This window comes from Acartia tonsa, chromosome 10 (genome assembly GCF_053477335.1).
Source record: "Acartia tonsa isolate MP-2025a chromosome 10, ASM5347733v1, whole genome shotgun sequence".
In the NCBI taxonomy this organism is placed as follows: Eukaryota; Metazoa; Arthropoda; class Copepoda; order Calanoida; family Acartiidae; genus Acartia; species Acartia tonsa.
In genome coordinates, this window is record NC_137269.1 from 46,784,660 (window position 1) to 46,804,196 (window position 19,537).

Below are 19,537 nucleotides of genomic sequence, written 5' to 3' on the forward strand. Positions count from 1 at the left end.
TTAGATAAAGATATATTTATTAGATCATCTGCAGCTCAACCATGTAAATAATAGATTAGTAGATCAATATGTTTAGAATAAGATCTAATTATTACATCATATGTAACCCAACCATCTAAATAGTGGATTAGTAGATCAAAAACATAGTCTATTTATTAGATCATAAATAGCAAAGCAATCTAAATAGTAGATTAATACATAGAAATAAGATCTATTAGATCATTTGTAGCCCATCCATCTAAATAGTAGATTAGTAGATTAATATGTTTAGATTAAGATCTATTTATTAGATCATCTGTAGCACAACCATTTAAATAGCAGATTAGTAGATTAATATGTTTATAATAACATCTATTTATTAGATCATACGTAGACCAAGAATCTAATTATTTGATATTAGAAAGGTCTTTTTTTCTTATATAAATGCAAAAGTATAATTGAAATGTAGTTACACACAAGAAATAAATCAAATATATTTTCTTTCTTAAAAAAAGAAAATAATAGGTAAAGAATTGAAAATCCTGAGAGATTTTCAATGGTTTTATAAACAAATTATCGAATAAAATTACAGTATCTATGATAACTGGAATGTTTTATGTAACTTAAGTGTGATTAGTTTTAAAAATTTGGATTGAAACCCGTCTTTAGTTGCACATCTGGCATTTGCTAGCCCCAGGATAAACAATGCACGGTTAGACCCTCAGATGTCAAAACTTTATTTTAGTGTTTGGCCAAAATGACTTAGCAATTGTATCTGTAAGTACGTCTAATAACACCCTTTGCTATTTTTAAAATCCTAGAAAATTTTTTTTGCAAGAAAATTGCATAAATTCGCAACCTTTTTTAGAGCCACTACATAACTCGAGTTTTAAAACTTTTTATATAAAATCCTTTTTACAAAAAATATCAATAATTACTTAAAATTAAACCTGAAAGAAAAAAAATCTTATTACACGTGTTAATTTGCATGTTTTAGGTCTTTTTTTGAGGAAAGTATAACTTCCACATTTTTGACAATAATATATTTTTTTAACATTTCAAAGTAAAATATAATAAAACTTAAACGATTTTTCTTGAATTATCAGTTGAAAATTTCATCAAACATGCAATTTAAGTGATGAAAATTTAATAAAATCATTTTTTGAATGTTTAGATTTACCAATTTTCTACATTTAAAACAAAATGTTAACAAAATTTAAAAACATTCTAATATATAACTTTAAAAATCAATAACATTTTATAAAATGATGTTTTAAAAAATAAATCATTAAAAGGTATTAAAATGCATTTTAAGTTGCTTAAAATAAAACGAGAATATCTTTTTACACTTTATTCTTTGTAATAGAGATTAATCGTCATTTGCTGAAAATGAAACATTTAATAAACTAATTGAATCTTTTTGTGACCATGTTTAAACTTTTTAATTTTTACACTAAGGTGTTTTTTAATGAAAATCTTTGTTGAATTCTCTTTTGCGACAAAAAAAGAAAGGGATTTTTTACTATTTCTAGGTTATCTTATGTAATTTAAACTATATAATATGAAATAATTTTTAATTGTCTTTCTTTTGAGCAACAAAACACTGTAAAATGTAACATATATGCAAAAATAACAATTTTTTTAATGAATATTATAATATCCTTATATGACATTGCGTCAGAGCTTATTCTTTAGATCATATGTTCATGAAAAGTAGTCATAAACTTGGAGGGTTGCGCTATTTATTAGAATATTAAATAAACTTGAATGGTAAAAATATTAGCATAGCCTTTGTCAATTCAAATGCTTTAGGTATATTATTCGGAAAGTTAGTTAAAAAAGAGAGAATTTGCTGTGTATACTGTTGAAAGACTTTCAAAAATGTAAATTACAAAGCAATCCTAAAAGATCGGGTCGTAGGCGAGTCTTAGTCGGGGGTTTTCTGATAGCAAATATTGCGTTATTGGTATACAATGTAAAAAAAAAACATTTTAAAGAAATTCTTTAAATAAAACCCAACGTGTATTGACAGTACAAACATCTTAATGCTAGCAGACATATGTTTATCAACATTTGCAGAAAACTATTTCCACAAGAAAAATTATTCAGGTTTCTACTTCACAATTTTAAATATTTCTTTCTGATAAAATGTTTGACATATATCGTATAATCATTTACCAAAAAAAATATTTTGATAATTTAGATTTCAGAGAAGATTAATCCTTTCAAAAAACTAAGACGACATTTTGCACCTTCTGTCATGACATTTTAGAAAAAATATAAAAAACCAAAATTTAGTATGAAAACTATTTTCATCGATTTTTCTGAAGGTATTATCGTATTCTGTGGCTTTGTTATTATCATTTACTTTAATCGAAAGTGCCAAACATTGTACCCTAACTTATTCATTTAATAAAAAACCAAGCGTGAATGGAATAATCCATACAAAACAGCATTGAACAATAAAATCTAAAAAGATCGCAATTTTAAAGACTAATTCATTATCATTTACTAACAAATAAAATTAAACATTTTGAGTCTAAAAAAACGCAGCTGCATAGAGCTATACTAAACAAACAAAAACAAAACTCTCTGGTAGATTATATATTTCGCTTTATTCAAGCCTTCTCGATTCTAATCGTTTAAAAGTCTTTGATAATTTTTACTTTATCTTTTTTTTTACTTTTTGAAAAGAGTGAATTGAATGAAGTATAATTAATACACCAAAGAAATGCCTTTAAGAAAAAGTATCATGAATATAAAGGCATAATTTTTATTACAAAATATTTAGCCCTCAGATTCGAAAAATAACAGAATAAAGCAAACGTTTAGCAGTTTTATAGGGAAGTCTTTTATAAATATAGTTTTCACTTCTTTTCCATATTTCGCAAACAATTCCCGACCCCCCCTCCCCCATTCCTCTCACCTTTACCCGTCTATATTGCCTTAAATATATTTTTATTTTATTTTCTACTTTTTGCCCTCTCATACTCTTCCCCTCTCTTATTTGCAACCCTCTCCCGCCAAATTTATTCTATATATAAACAGGGAGGGAAAAGACATTGGGCTGTTTGTTACACTATACCTCCTAAGTTTATAACAACGTTTTCTTATTCGTTGGCTCAACAACAATGGAGACCTTATTACATTTTGATTGGTTGGTCAATTAAGTTGAGTGTACAAACGTTTTAACAACTAATTGTAACATACAGAGAAGGTTAATTTTTAGGTATGTACAATGTACATTAATTTATTTGCCATAATCTTATCCCTTTAGATCCCTGATATTTAAAGGAATCTGTTTACATAAACAAAAAGGGAAATCTTGTTTAGCACAAATGGTGCCCTGTCGTCCAGAGTTGCCAACTTAATTTCATCTAATTCTACAATTTTGCAGAATATTACAATGCATTTGATGACATGTTTTTAAATGCTTGAGATAATCTAAAAAACTATTTTCTCTTCCATTAGAGATAGCTATTCATAGTTAATAGCACCATTAGACATATATAATTACTTAATGATTTCCAGTAATAAAAAAAACAAAATCCATTTAATTAACATGCATAGACACTTCAAACTTTAAGAAATGTTTTCAATTTTTTCATTGGTGTAAAAATAATCTGTAAAATAAATAAAAACCCTTGAACTGCTTTTTAAAGTCCTTCTCTTATCCGAAAAATAAACAATTTGTAGTGTGAAGAAAGTTTGTTTAGTCCCCTGGTTGAGGACTTGTGAAGGATAAATTTGATGGATATGTCTAATCTCACCAACAGAGCCATGCACTGATATGGTACATCTACAAAGCTGCTCATACTTTAAGATGAAGATAGTATCAGACAGGAGGGGACATTGAGCTGTTTATTACACTAGTCCCCAAAGTCCTATAATATTCGTTGGCTTAACAACCTTAAGGACTTTAACCACTAATTTTAATCTACATAATGGGTAATTTTATATATCAAAATTTGGAATGTACATTAATTTATCAGCCATTGTCTTATCCCTTTAGATATTTTATGATTACAGCTGATTTGATTTTTTTGTTGGTTTTAAAACAACCACTAGATAAGAATAGAATTTTGTTTACTCAATCTCGGGTTGCAACGTGTAAAGTCTGTAAAAGAACAGCAAAGAAAGAATTCTCGAAACCAAGTTTATACCCAAATTTATAATTATTACATCCATATAGGCGATGCTCTAAAACGGTTGGACAAACTAACATAAACTCTTGAATAAGTTTAGAAAAAATTGTACATAAATTTGTTGCCAAATTCTTAAAAATACAGAATACTGTTCAAGGACATACTTACATTTTTAGAACTTGATTATAAAGATGCTTCGATTATTATATCGTACCTTGTTGTCATAGGAATCAGTAGAAAAATCGGATCAATAGGATAATAATATCTTTTAAAAATGTTGTCAAAAAGTTAAAAACCAACTGTAATGGGAATCATCATAAAAGTTTAAAATCGATGGGATAATTCAAAAATGTCTAAATTACGGAAAGAGCTAACTTTTAATGACGTACGGACCAACCCTAATTATGGAAAAGCTTCGCTTTAAAAAAGGAACTTGGAACAAAAGGTACAAGAAGAAAAAAAAACAAGTTATGATCAGAGACTCAATTTATAAATATCTAGTTGTAATGTAAGGTCACTCCGTGTCAGACTCACACACTCTTCAACATAAACAAAACAAAAAGTCTATGAGATTTTTTCCCAAATTAACACATACACAAAATAACTTGACTTGAGAAGAGCATTTGACACCAGCCTACAAGAAAATATACTTATCAAATTAGCTCTTGCTCAAGCTATTTATACTTAAAAGTTTGATAATAAAAAAAAATATTCTTATTTCATAAGTTTTGCAACAACAATAAGTTTAAATTATTAAAATATATATCTAAATATTTATTGATTAATTAGCCATAGTTACTTAGGGTCTGGACCTAAGTAGTCATGGAGTAGGCTGAGACACTTTTGTTTAGCCACTGAAGCTATCAAGCTCCACGTTCATGTACATTATGACATAACCTGCTATCTCATGATCTTTCTGCTATAAGCATATTTGTGTATTAAAGAGAATAGAGTAAAGTATAGAGTAACTGCGTAGAAACTATACAATTCAAAAAGATTCGATAGTCAACATCATTTGATTGACTGACCGTCATGGGACGTACACGCATACTCTTTACAGAAGCAGATCATTTAATGCTCTATAGATCATACTAGAAAAACTTAGGGGTGTTTTCTCCTGGTAGGGAGGAGTTACCCTCACCCAAAACCTTCCCATTAACTAAAAAAATACGCACTGTAAAGTATAGTATTAGTCAGTGATGTAGTTTTTGTACAGACAGACGACTATTATATTACTATTAATCATATAAGCAGCTTATGTGCCTAAAAAAGGGCCTCATAAAATACAAATGACCAATAAAAAGTCTGTAAACATTTTAATTCACCAATGGTAAAAAATATACTAGCCTATCATTGATTATTTGCATTGTATGGCGTCATTTTTTTAAAGGCACTATAAGCTGTTTCTTAATCATATTATTTTCTAACCTTATTCTTGGTTATCCTATCTTAGGACAGAGTTATTTAGTGTGATATGTTATATTTTGTAATTATGGTTATCTGTCATCAGCTCCTACGTCATACAATGTTATGATAGCCTAATAGAGTTAATCTAGAGACATTTATTATTTAACTATTCTTATTCGATTTCAAGTGATCATCTAGAGAACCCAATGGCATAATCCGCTTGTAATGGGATGCAATACTTTTACGCCCAATGGTGGATATTAAGTTAAATAACATCCAACAGATAAACAACCCTTTCATTGCACGACCTTTGTCTGAAAAGTCCTAGCTGTTCATGGTAATGAGATGCGCCTGTTTATAGGCCAAGGCATTCCTCGTTCTCTAACTATTTATGTCGCGCACCTGACAAAGCAGCAATAGGAACCATTTTTAACGTCTTTAGTTATGACGCAGTGTCAGTCCGAGATTCAGACCTATCACCTAAATCAGCAAAGAGGATGACTGTGAACATTTTACAGATTTTGGTACGTATTGTCGCATATTTTAGGATAAAGCTTTTCTTGGGTAAATCATTTCGTGTAAAAATGTCTTCCTCCATATAATGTGAAGCATATGAAAAACCACATGATAGGTTTAGTTTTGAATGGTTAAATTTCTTAGGATACAGTCAGCTTTCTCAAAATATTATCATTGAAAATTTTCGTCAATATTTTATCACTCGTATCTCATATATAACAAAAATAAACAAAGGATATTGTCTGCTAAATATTCTTTTTAAGAATGAAGAAAATGGACCATCTAGATATATTATATCTATTGATAGCTTGTTTTTTTTTTACTTTACTCTTAAAAATCTATATTAGGAATATTATATACTGAAAACGAATAGAAAGTAGTGTATATTAGAAAAAATTAAACACAGAAATGTTATTTAAGCTACCGAGATTATTTCCTCACATAAATCAATTCTATCAATGTTAACAATGGTTAAAGATTAAATATTTGATGGCCAGTTTAAGCATCTTATACTTTAAAAGCAGCCTAAAATCACACAAATTATTCCAATACCAACTATAATGTTACCAACTAACTGACAGCCAATAACAGCTTAAGAATTTCAGCAATCTATCATTAATGGTAGCAGATAAGTAAACTTACATAACTTACGGACAGACGACTATGCATTTTGAATTATTATAGAGTAGCTCCGCTGCTACAAAATAAATAACTTACAGCTGGCAATTTGAAGAACACAGACTTGTCTATCAAGCGGATATAGTCTCAGGTCCATTGGACATGCAAGGGTTAACGATATTCTGAAATAAAAAATAAAATGATATTTTTAGTGATACTGATTTTTTAAATTGATTTCCATCAGAGCTCAGATTTGGTTCAACTTCCATGGACAAAGAGAGATGTAGAAAGGTGAATTTGCCCAAGAAAACGTAAATAAAAGTTAGCAAATAATAATAGCTTAATATGATAATTATACCCTAACATTCAACAAATAGGTATTTATCAAATTGTATTATAAATACTAGACAGTAACAATAAAAAATACAATATTAATTCCATTTTTTAGGCCAAGAGGGTTGTTTTTTACACTAATCAAAATCTAAAACTTTTACACAATTAGTTTTGAAATCTTTAGGTAAGCTCTAGCTAGATGATTCATAACAGGTTTTAGTCCATTTTCTAAATATATTTAGGTTTTCTTATCTTTACTGGCTAGCGCGAATCTATATAAGATTATATAGTTTTAAAAGCTATTGATCTATCTCAACCCAAGGCTACTTTATCAAACTAACATCTTCGTACAGGCCAAATATATATTTCAAAAACTAAGTTTTTCAGATAATATATAATATATATATAATTTTTAAAATCTATTTATATTACTTATAAATTATAAAAATTTTCATAATTAAAGTTTCATAAACATTTGTCATTAAAATATTGAAATAAATTTGATATTAAAATTATTTGATGTGACATTTACAATTAGAATTAAAATAGATTTATGTTTAGGACATAAATTTTAATAAATGTCATCATGTAATTATTTAAAGTAATAATATTTGAAATATTGTTTTGTTTTCATTATCATAGTATCGCAACTGCTTTATAAATACAACTAGCAGCGGTTACCGAGATCTTAAGGGACAGACAGACAGAGGGACGGACAAACATCATTCTACTTTGTATTATAGATACTAACGGGTTTGCCCCCTGCGTCAAGGGCAAGAAAAATAGCCTAAAACCATACCAAGTTTTAAATCTAAAAATAAAATAGCATAAAAACTACACAGGATCAATTTAGAGAATCCATTCTGTTCAGTATTCATTGAGATCTTAAGCTTCAGACAATAAAACCTTACTACTTAATAATATACATATAATTCCCATATATTTGGAAGTAAAGCTGATCTATAACTCGTAATTTACTCTGTCTGTCTATCCACAATGCTCAATAATGATATTTAATATCTAAAAAACGTCATTGCTCGACTTCTTATATTCGTTATTTTCTATATTTTGAAAAGTATCATACAGTATAAAATTTATATTTATGATACATCTGAATTCTAGTTCAATAAGGCTTTAATTTCCAGTTTGATTCATATATTAGGAAGTTATATGATTGGTATATTGCAGTAAGGGAGGGAATATTAGTCTGTAAATTACACTGGTACCCAAAGTTTGATCATAAATGTTATCAAATCTTGGTTGGTTTAAACTTACATTGATAATATTAATCTGGAGAAGGGGTTGTGTTGTTTATCATCATGTACATCAATTTATCATCCATTCATTGTCTTATCCCTTTATATCCCTGACTTTTCCACATATCAATACAAGTAGATAATCATTACAAGATGTACTGTACATACCATATGTACTGCCTGCGGGTTGGCAAACAAAAAAATAAGGACGCTTAGGTTTAAAGTTATTTTCTAGTATTTTAATTATAGGTATAATATGTATAATATTATTGTAATTCTTTTGGGCAATCTAGTTACTACTGAAATAAACAGTTAAAAGAATTGAGGGTATTTATGCATTTTCTTAAAAATAGATGCTCTAATAGTTAATTATTGCATCGTTTTATATACGGCTCTTCGCGGATAGTAAAATGAAAATTAATAAGATTAATTCTAGTTAGTTGGCTCGGGCTGAACTGTTTTTTATTTAGGACTTTTATTTCTTATTCGTGGAAAATTGACTATAATACAAAAGGATACATTATATTTCAGCAAGCTCAGAACCGGTTTAATTCCAGCTGATATTAATTTGTTTGGAATCTATACTGAAAATTATATTTCTAAATGATGTTTTTGGAATCTTTGTAAAATATAAATATGATAGTGAAGCCAGAACCCACACACACACATCAATGCATGTTTTTGATTTGTATTTGAATTTATTTGAACATGTTTACTGACATGACTGTTTGTTTGTTACTAATAGATATATCATTACTTGGATGTTGCACCAGATTTTCACGTACTCTGATAAAGCGCGGCTCGCAGCTTGCTACAATGACGAAGCCCCCTATCTACCGCCTTTGCCCTATTCCCTCCCCTACTTCTGAATGAACGAACTGACCAATAAATGAGGTATATATTTGCCAGTTAAATTGACGACAAATTTTCCCCTGTCAATATATCCACGTATATCCTATATCGTATTTGTTACATTATGTTTGTCAAAATACAGTTTAGTGGTTGAAAAATTTATGTTTTCTTAGAAAATCAAAAAAGGTTATTAGTATACCCTAACTATCTTGAATGAAAATCTAAAACTGGTGGATTATGAGATAAAAACGTAGCACATTGACTTGTTTTAAGGTAGTTAGGGGATTCGAATCAAAGTAAAACCTGCGTCAAAATTTAGACTTTTAAATATGAGCAGGGTGAATGCCATGACAAAAATTAAGCACATAGATTACTTTAAGTTTGTATGTCTTTAAGAAAAAAGTAGCACAGCTCTTTTCTTTAGTCAAAAAAATTTAAATGTTATTCTTAGAGAAAAAATAGATGAAAATAATTTTAAACCTAATCTAAATTTAAAATGATTTATTGTAATGTAAATGTTAAATAATTTAAAACTTCCTCTTTATAAAATATCATTTAGAATCATGAAATATCAAAACTAAAATTTCTTTAATTTTGAAAGAGTAATTGTAGGTAATTGCCTTCCCCTAAATTTATCTGTGAAAAGGAGTTTGACTTTTTTTCTCATCCTATTTCTAAGTATCAATTTGCACCAGTTTTTCTTACTGTGTTACATATGAACCAAATTGTTGAGAAAAAGAACTAAAATATAAGGCGAGAGGGAAAAAATTAACCCTCCAATTGGCAAAGCCTCTATAGGCTAGGGTCGAAACCAGCGTTGCAGAGCCGTTTGATTTTGGTGCGGCTCCGGCTCCGCGAAGCCGTCTGTGATGATGGCGGCTCCGGCTCCGACCTAAAATCAAGAAAAAACTCGACATATTTTTTTCCCACGTCTATTTTTGACTTTTGAAGATTTTGAAGGTTAAATTTTTGAAAAAAAATGGACTTGAAAAACTTAATAGGGGCATTTGCACATGACAAAACAGAGTTACCAAATTATAATTTATAATAAATCTCTTTATTTTTCTAGTCCGGAGCCGGAGCCGTTCTTTAACGAAAATTACGGCTCCGGCTCCAGCAAAATATGGCGGCTCAATGGCTCCCGGCTCCGGCTCCGCAACACTGGTCGAAACCATAAGATTATTATACAAAAGTGTCTAACATTTGGTAGAAGTGTAAGCTCTCCTCATTACCTATTCTCTTTCAAGGACAGGTAAGACAATAATCACATAAAGCCAGCTAGTAGTAGCTGGGAAAAAGGAATATCAAAATAATTATTAATTATCCCATAATATAAAGTAGTGAGATTCTTTGTTTTAGGTATGTGAAGCTTTATGAATGTCTTGGGGTGGTTTTATGCTATTTTCCTGACCTTCTTTTCCCTTCGAGCAGCTAGATTTCATATAAATCTGTAACTCATATTTCAGAGATAATTATTGATTGATCTTAATTAAGGCCTTTTTAAGAACTTATCGCCAAAAGGGAAGGCTAATTTTAGACCACCCTCAACCATTGGGTTTTGCATTATCAATACTTTATTATAGGAGTGGAATAAATATCACTATTATTGGATCGAGGATCTAGATTGCTATAGATGTCTTCTACTCAATTTGATTACATATACCTTTATCCCCAAAGCCATGACATGACATAATATATAATGATACTCTTTTACGGATACTAAGGATATTTCATTCCAACTAAAAATTCATTTTTCGCCATTCTAATAATCATGCTCTAGCTGGAACATCTGATTGTATAAAAATACGTGAATGGTTATTTATCGTATTGTTTTATAAACAGCCTTCCGCGGATACAAAAATATACAATTTTAAGATTAAAACTAGTTTTTTTGAACCGAGATGGAAAAGGCACGGGCTATTTTTTTTTATATTCGCAGAAAACTGGATATAATAAAATGCTATATCAGTATGGCTGAGAATCGGTTTTAATCCACTGCACCGGATATTAATCGGTTTCGAAGCAGCAATCTTATTTTAATTGTGATCTTTTCAGATCATAATTTTTTTACATGCAATAAACCCTATATTCCCTCCTTCTTTATGGTTTTTTTAATTATGTATTAATTGTATTATATTCTATAATTGGTAAAGGAAAAGCAATAATTAATGAAGCTTTGTCACAGTTTTTTTTACCTTTTTTCTATAAAAATTAATTATTAAACTTTAAATTATACAATATCTAAAGTAATATCTGCCTAAATATTGTATATAAATATTAAATAATATTCCAATATAAAGATGTTGGAAATAATGTTATAAATATGCTTAAGCTGAAGTAAATAAGTCCTGCACTGTAAAAATAATATAGTAAAAAAATCCAATGTGATGGATTCGAAACCGTGTCTTCTGCCCGTCTGGTTTTATAATTTTTCATTTTAATATTCACGGAGAACTGACTATAATACTATAATTAACTAATAAAAGTAATGTAATAATTTTTCATTCAGGTTTGCTACAAAATGTTTGATATTTAAAAAAAAACATTATACTAAACTCTAAGTGGTATTTTTTTTATATTTTTAAGTATATGATGTTTAACATGTTATAATAATAATATTTATGTATAGGAAAACCTAATTTCCTCTCCTATTTATCCACATATCATCCTATGTATTAGTTTTCAGTAACGTAGCTACTCTACAAGTATTATATATCACACAGGCGAATTGTCGTTCTATTATTTACAAAAACATTTGCATAAAGATGGCCTTAAACCATACCAATACTTAATTTAGAAATACAAATAGCTTAAAACCATCTCGGGAAGTAAGTGAAGCATTCCTAAAATGGACAAACCAATCGGTTCAGTTGTTAGAGAGATCTTAATTGGTCATACTTGAGTAAAAACGAACTTGCTTGGGTTAAAAATAATAGTCTTCTCTAATAAATTCGTAGAACTTTTTCTCCTATGTTGGATACAATTGTCTTTGTTAATTATAATTAATAATAAAAAGAGAGCTTTATGTTATAGAACAATTATGCAACTTTGTACCTCATTCAAAATAATAAAGCACAATTTTTTGTTCTTTGAAGATCAATCATATTTTACAAGATAGATTACTATTTGGTAACTTTAACATTATGACAACAAAAATCTTATAAAATTTGATTTAATCATGTTATTTTAAACTTGATTGTCTGGTCAAATTGCTATACTTTGCTATCGCTATGACTTCAAAAAGATTGAAGAAATAAATAGTAAAAATGAACTAAAGATAAGGCTATATTAAAAAGCTTAAACCATCTACACATGTAAATAATCGTAGAAAACCAACCCTTTTAATGCAAGACTCATTCTAAATCTGCATGTTAATAAGTTGCGCTTTTTTCGCCTTTTCACTAACTCTGACTGGTAATTTAGCCTTCTGACATAGCTTTGGCAATATCCTATCGTGTAAGTAGTATAAATTTCGGGTATAGTCCTTTCCATGACATCGCTCCATATGGGGCGATGATTTTAATTGATCGCCTCTTATGACAAGGGGCGATGTATTGGCTCCTTGAAAGGAGCGATTTAATAGCCCCTTATAACAAGAGGCGATGTTATGACTCCTTGAAAGGAGCGATTTGATAGCCCCTTGCCCTAAGAGGCGATTAAATGATCCTTTATCGCTCCATAATCGCTCCTTCTGAAGAGGAGATGATATGTCCTATTTAATTAAATATCGCCTCTTCATGGCCCCTTCACTATTATATATATCTTAGTCCCTTGATGGCCCCTACATCGCTCCTACATTACCCCTTCATCGCTCCTCCATAGCTCCTTCTCCAAATTTATATTACATTGTACTTTGATGGCCCCTACATCGCCCCTCCATCGCTCCTACATCGCCCCTTCATCGCTCCTTCTCCAAATTTATATTACATTGTACTTTGATGGCCCCTACATCGCTCCTCCATCGCCCCTTCATCGCTCCTACATCGCTCCTTCATCTCTCCTTCTTGAAATTTTTATTACATGGTACTTTGATGGCCCCTACATCGCTCCTCCATCGCTCCTCCATCGCCCCTTCATCGCTCCTACATCGCTCCTTCATCTCTCTTTCTTGAAATTTACATTACATTGTACTTTGATGGCCCCTACATCGCTCCTCCATCGCCCCTTCATCGCTCCTCCATCGCCCCTACATCGCTCCTTCATCTCTCCTTCTTGAAATTTACATTACATTGTACTTTGATGGCCCCTACATCGCTCCTCCATCGCCCCTTCATCGCTCCTCCATCGCCCCTACATCGCTCCTCCATCGCCCCGTACATCGCTCCTTCATCGCCCCTTCATCGCTCCTACATCGCTCCTTCATCTCTCCTTCTTGAAATTTATATTACATTGTACTTTGATGGCCCCTACATCGCTCCTCCATCGCCCCTTCATCGCTCCTACATCGCCCCTACATCGCTCCTTCATCTCTCCTTCTTGAAATTTATATTACATTGTACTTTGATGACCCCTACATCGCTCCTCCATCGCCCCTACATCGCTCCTACATCGCCCCTACATCGCTCCTTCATCTCTCCTTCTTGAAATTTATATTACATTGTACTTTGATGGCCCCTACATCGCTCCTCCATCGCCCCTTCATCGCTCCTACATCGCCCCTACATCGCTCCTTCATCTCTCCTTCTTGAAATTTATATTACATTGTACTTTGATGGCCCCTACATCGCTCCTCCATCGCCCCTTCATCGCTCCTCCATCGCCCCTACATCGCTCCTTCATCTCTCCTTCTTGAAATTTATATTACATTGTACTTTGATGACCCCTACATCGCTCCTCCATCGCCCCTACATCGCTCCTACATCCCCTTAATAGCCCCTTACCTTAATTTATATAACATAGCCCTACATAGCCTCTCCATCGCCCCTTAATAGCCCCTTACCTTAATTTATATAGCATAGCCCCTACATAGCCTCTCCATCGCCCCTTAATAGCCTCTTACCTTAATTTATATAATCCTTACCTTAATATATATAACATAGCCCCTACATAGCCTCTCCATCGCCCCTAAATAGCCCCTTACCATAATTTATATAACATAGCCCCTACATAGCCTCTCCATCGCCCCTTAATAGCTCCTTACCTTAATTTATATAACATAGCCCCTACATAGCCTCTCCATTGCCCCTTAATAGCCCCTTACCTTAATTTATATAACATAGCCTCTACATAGCCTCTCCATCGCCCCTTAATAGCCCCTTACCTTAATTTATATAACATAGCCCTACATAGCCTCTCCATCGCCCCTTAATAGCCCCTTACCTTAATTTATATAGCATAGCCCCTACATAGCCTCTCCATCGCCCCTTAATAGCCTCTTACCTTAATTTATATAATCCTTACCTTAATATATATAACATAGCCCCTACATAGCCTCTCCATCGCCCCTAAATAGCCCCTTACCCTAATTTATATAACATAGCCCCTACATAGCCTCTCCATCGCCCCTTAATAGCCCCTTACCTTAATTTATATAACATAGCCTCTACATAGCCTCTCCATCGCCCCTTAATAGCCCCTTACCTTAATTTATATAACATAGCCCTACATAGCCTCTCCATCGCCCCTTAATAGCCCCTTACCTTAATTTATATAGCATAGCCCCTACATAGCCTCTCCATCGCCCCTTAATAGCCTCTTACCTTAATTTATATAATCCTTACCTTAATATATATAACATAGCCCCTACATAGCCTCTCCATCGCCCCTTAATAGCCCCTTACCTTAATTTATATAACATAGCCTCTACATAGCCTCTCCATCGCCCCTTAATAGTCCTTTACCTTAATTTATATAAAATAGCCCCTATATAGCCTCTCCATCGCCCCTTAATAGCAAATTTATATAACATAGCCCCTACATAGCCTCTCCATCGCCCCTTAATAGCCTCTTACCTTAATTTATATAATCCTTACCTTAATATATATAACATAGCCCCTACATAGCCTCTCCATCGCCCCCAAATAGCCCCTTACCATAATTTATATAACATAGCCCCTACATAGCCTCTCCATCGCCCCTTAATAGCTCCTTACCTTAATTTATATAACATAGCCCCTACATAGCCTCTCCATTGCCCCTTAATAGCCCCTTACCTTAATTTATATAACATAGCCCTACATAGCCTCTCCATCGCCCCTTAATAGCCCCTTACCTTAATTTATATAGCATAGCCCCTACATAGCCTCTCCATCGCCCCTTAATAGCCTCTTACCTTAATTTATATAATCCTTACCTTAATATATATAACATAGCCCCTACATAGCCTCTCCATCGCCCCTAAATAGCCCCTTACCCTAATTTATATAACATAGCCCCTACATAGCCTCTCCATCGCCCCTTAATAGCCCCTTACCTTAATTTATATAACATAGCCTCTACATAGCCTCTCCATCGCCCCTTAATAGCCCCTTACCTTAATTTATATAACATAGCCCTACATAGCCTCTCCATCGCCCCTTAATAGCCCCTTACCTTAATTTATATAGCATAGCCCCTACATAGCCTCTCCATCGCCCCTTAATAGCCTCTTACCTTAATTTATATAATCCTTACCTTAATATATATAACATAGTCCCTACATAGCCTCTCCATCGCCCCTAAATAGCCCCTTACCCTAATTTATATAACATAGCCCCTACATAGCCTCTCCATCGCCCCTTAATAGCTCCTTACCTTAATTTATATAACATAGCCCCTACATAGCCTCTCCATCGCCCCTTAATAGCCCCTTACCTTAATTTATATAACATAGCCTCTACATAGCCTCTCCATCGCCCCTTAATAGCCCCTTACCTTAATTTACATAACATAGCCCTACATAGCCTCTCCATCGCCCCTTAATAGCCCCTTACCTTAATTTATATAGCATAGCCCCTACATAGCCTCTCCATCGCCCCTTAATAGCCTCTTACCTTAATTTATATAATCCTTACCTTAATATATATAACATAGTCCCTACATAGCCTCTCCATCGCCCCTAAATAGCCCCTTACCCTAATTTATATAACATAGCCCCTACATAGCCTCTCCATCGCCCCTTAATAGCTCCTTACCTTAATTTATATAACATAGCCCCTACATAGCCTCTCCATCGCCCCTTAATAGCCCCTTACCTTAATTTATATAACATAGCCTCTACATAGCCTCTCCATCGCCCCTTAATAGCCCCTTACCTTAATTTACATAACATAGCCCTACATAGCCTCTCCATCGCCCCTTAATAGCCCCTTACCTTAATTTATATAGCATAGCCCCTACATAGCCTCTCCATCGCCCCTTAATAGCCTCTTACCTTAATTTATATAATCCTTACCTTAATATATATAACATAGCCCCTACATAGCCTCTCCATCGCCCCTAAATAGCCTCTTACCTTAATTTATATAACATAGCCCCTATATAGCCTCTCCATCGCCCCTTAATAGCCCCTTACCCTAATCTATATAACATAGCCCCTACAAAGCCTCTCCATCGCCCCTTAATAGCCCCTTACCTTAATCTATATAACAAAGCTCCTACATAGCCTCTCCATCGCCCCATAATAGCCTCTTACCTTAATTATGTAACATAGCCTCTACATAGCCTCTCCATCGCCCCTTAATATCCCCTTACCTTAATTATATAACATAGCTCCTACATAGCCTCCCCATCGCCCCTTAATAGCCCCTTACCCGAATTTATATAACATAGCCCCTAAATAGCCTCTCCATCGCCCCTTAATAGCCCCTTACCTTAATTTATATAACATAGCCCCTACATAGCCTCTCCATCGCCCCTTAATAGTCCTTTACCTTAATTTATATAAAATAGCCCCTATATAGCCTCTCCATCGCCCCTTAATAGCAAATTTATATAACATAGCCGCTACATAGCCTCTCCATCGCCCCTTAATAGCTCCTTACCTTAATTTATATAACATAGCCTCTCCATCGCCCCTTAATAGCCCTCCATCGCCACTTAAAAGCCCCTTACCTTAATTTATATAACATAGCCTCTACATAGCCTCTCCATCGCCCCTTAATAGCCCCTTATATCCTCCTTCAAAACAGTTATACACCTTCCCAGGATCTATTGGAAGCTACCCTATAAAGGAGAACCATATCGGTTCTGCAGTTAGCGATCTTCTTTGATACATACAGACAATGATCCTGTTACTTTTTATAAGGATTAAAAATAAAATGGCCTAAAGCCATCTCATTACCCATAGGAAGCTTCACTGTAAAGGAGAACCATGTCGGTTTAGTGGTTAGCAAGGTACAGACAGACATACATACAGACAAAGATCCTGTTACTTTATTATAAGGATTAAAATAAAATAGTTATTAACCTCCCCAGGACCTATGAGAAGCTACCCTATTAAGGAGAACGATCTCAGGACCTATAGGAATCTTCACTGTAAAGGAGAACCATATTGGTTCAGCGGTTAGCAAGATCCTTCGGTACAGATAGACATTCATACATACAGACAAAGATTCTGTTAATTTATTTTAAGAAATACAGATAAAATTGTTATAAACCTTTCCAGGCCTAAAACCATCTCAGGACCTAATTTCTGCCGTTGACAACTCGAGTTAAGTTACTATATTATTTTTACAATGTTTAACTTATCTGTTATTATTGGCTGACGAAAAGTTTGGGCAAAAAAAAAGATTTATTCTTCAATGAAATATCTCTCCAGTATAATTTTGGCAAGTGCTAATTTATTAAGAATAAAGTTTGCCACAAATTTACCAAAAAATCTCATTGTCATTTCGCCAGGGAGGATTAGGATAGTTCCCAAAGTGTTATAAGTTGGCTTATCCAAGAGTGCTGTCTAGTCTCCAAAGTTTTATAATACCGTTTTCTTATTCGTTAGATTAACAACCTTGGGGACTTTTTATTGTTTTGTGATTGTTTAGTTCATTAAGTTGAGTGTCTAAATGTTTTAACCACTAATTCTAAACTAAAGAAGGGGTAATTTTGTGAATCATCAATGGGAATAATTAATATATAAACATACATATATATACAGTGTTTTTTTTTATGAGAGCATTTTTGAAAGCAATTTTACCCTACTTATAGTTATCAGAATTTAATGAGTAATGGCTTATTCTCTTCGTTTTTTATAACCATTAACAGAAAAGCAAAAAAATATTTCAGTTTTTATTTAAAAAGTACAGTAAATTCAAAATTTCAAAACATGGGTGTCAACATCTAAAATAGTTATTTCTCGCATAGTATTATAAACGGCTTTCCGCGGATATAGAAAGTACAATTATGAGATTAAAACTAGTTTTTTTAGCCCCGAGGTGCCGAAGGCACCGGCTAAAAAAACTGGGTTTAATCTTATGATTGTACATATCTATATTCGTAGAAAGCTGGATATAATACGATGCTAGACATAGTTTTTTCGTATGGATGAGAACCGGTTCCTATCCACCGGATTCAAATGAATACGAGAAATGGTTTTAGCGCATTTTTCTTATGCTCAAATCTTCTACCCTTTCCAAGAATGGAGGGAGTACATTGGGGGGCCAGTATTCCCTCCCTGGTTGAGATATGGCCTTCAAATTTCAAAATGTTCTAGTACATGTCACAAATAGTATCTATATAAATTTTTAGCTCTATATCTCAACTTTGAAGCGTTTTGCAGCCATTCTTGCAAAGGTAGATTATAAGAAAGATGCACTAAAACCATTTTTAGATGTTGACACCTAAGTTTTAAATTTTTTAATTTACTGTACTTTTTGAATAAAAACTGAAATATTTTTTGCTTTTCTATTAAAGGTTATAAAAAAGAAGAGAATAAGCCATTAATCATTAAATTCTGATAACTATAAGTAAGGTAAAATTGCTTTCAAAAAAGTTCTCATAAAAAAAACACACTGTATATATGCATATATATCATTTTATCGACAATCGTCTTATCCCTGTAGATCTCTGATTATCAGAGCATTATTGAAATATTTGCTGCTTATTTTTTGGCTGCCTTTGGCAAAATAATTTTTTTTCATAAAAAATGTATACAAAATTATCGTATTAATTTGGTAAATATATCATTGCACTTGAATTATTTTTAAGTCACTAACGGCTAATCCCATAGATGACCCTAGGAGTACTTTAATGAATAGATGTGTTGGAGAGGGGGGGGGAGGGGGAAGGTTAAGAATTTAAGGGAAGTGATACCTTCCGGGGGCTGAAAGTGTTGGTCCCCTCCCCAAAATGAAAACTTTTCCTGCGAGTAAAATAAGCTTCAATGTAAAGGAGAAGCATATCGGTTCAGTTGATACTGATAAACATCCTGTTACGTTAATGTAAATATTAGTTTAAGGATAGTCTGTATAATCTCAGGGATAAAGGAAACATTAGGCAATTTTTACAATAGTCTCCAAA

At 32.7% G+C, this 19,537-nt stretch overlaps 1 protein-coding gene across 1 annotated transcript in view; it reads right to left on the reverse strand.

The window, feature by feature from the left end:
- LOC145330192 (glutamate-gated chloride channel-like) overlaps window positions 1–19,537 on the reverse strand; it is an 86,725-nt gene that overhangs the window by 28,894 nt on the left and 38,294 nt on the right. Inside the window, exon 10 of the mRNA XM_080174791.1 lies at window positions 6,765–6,847. Within this exon, the coding sequence (XP_080030917.1) occupies window positions 6,765–6,847 (83 nt within the window). The remainder of the gene's footprint in view (window positions 1–6,764; window positions 6,848–19,537) is intronic.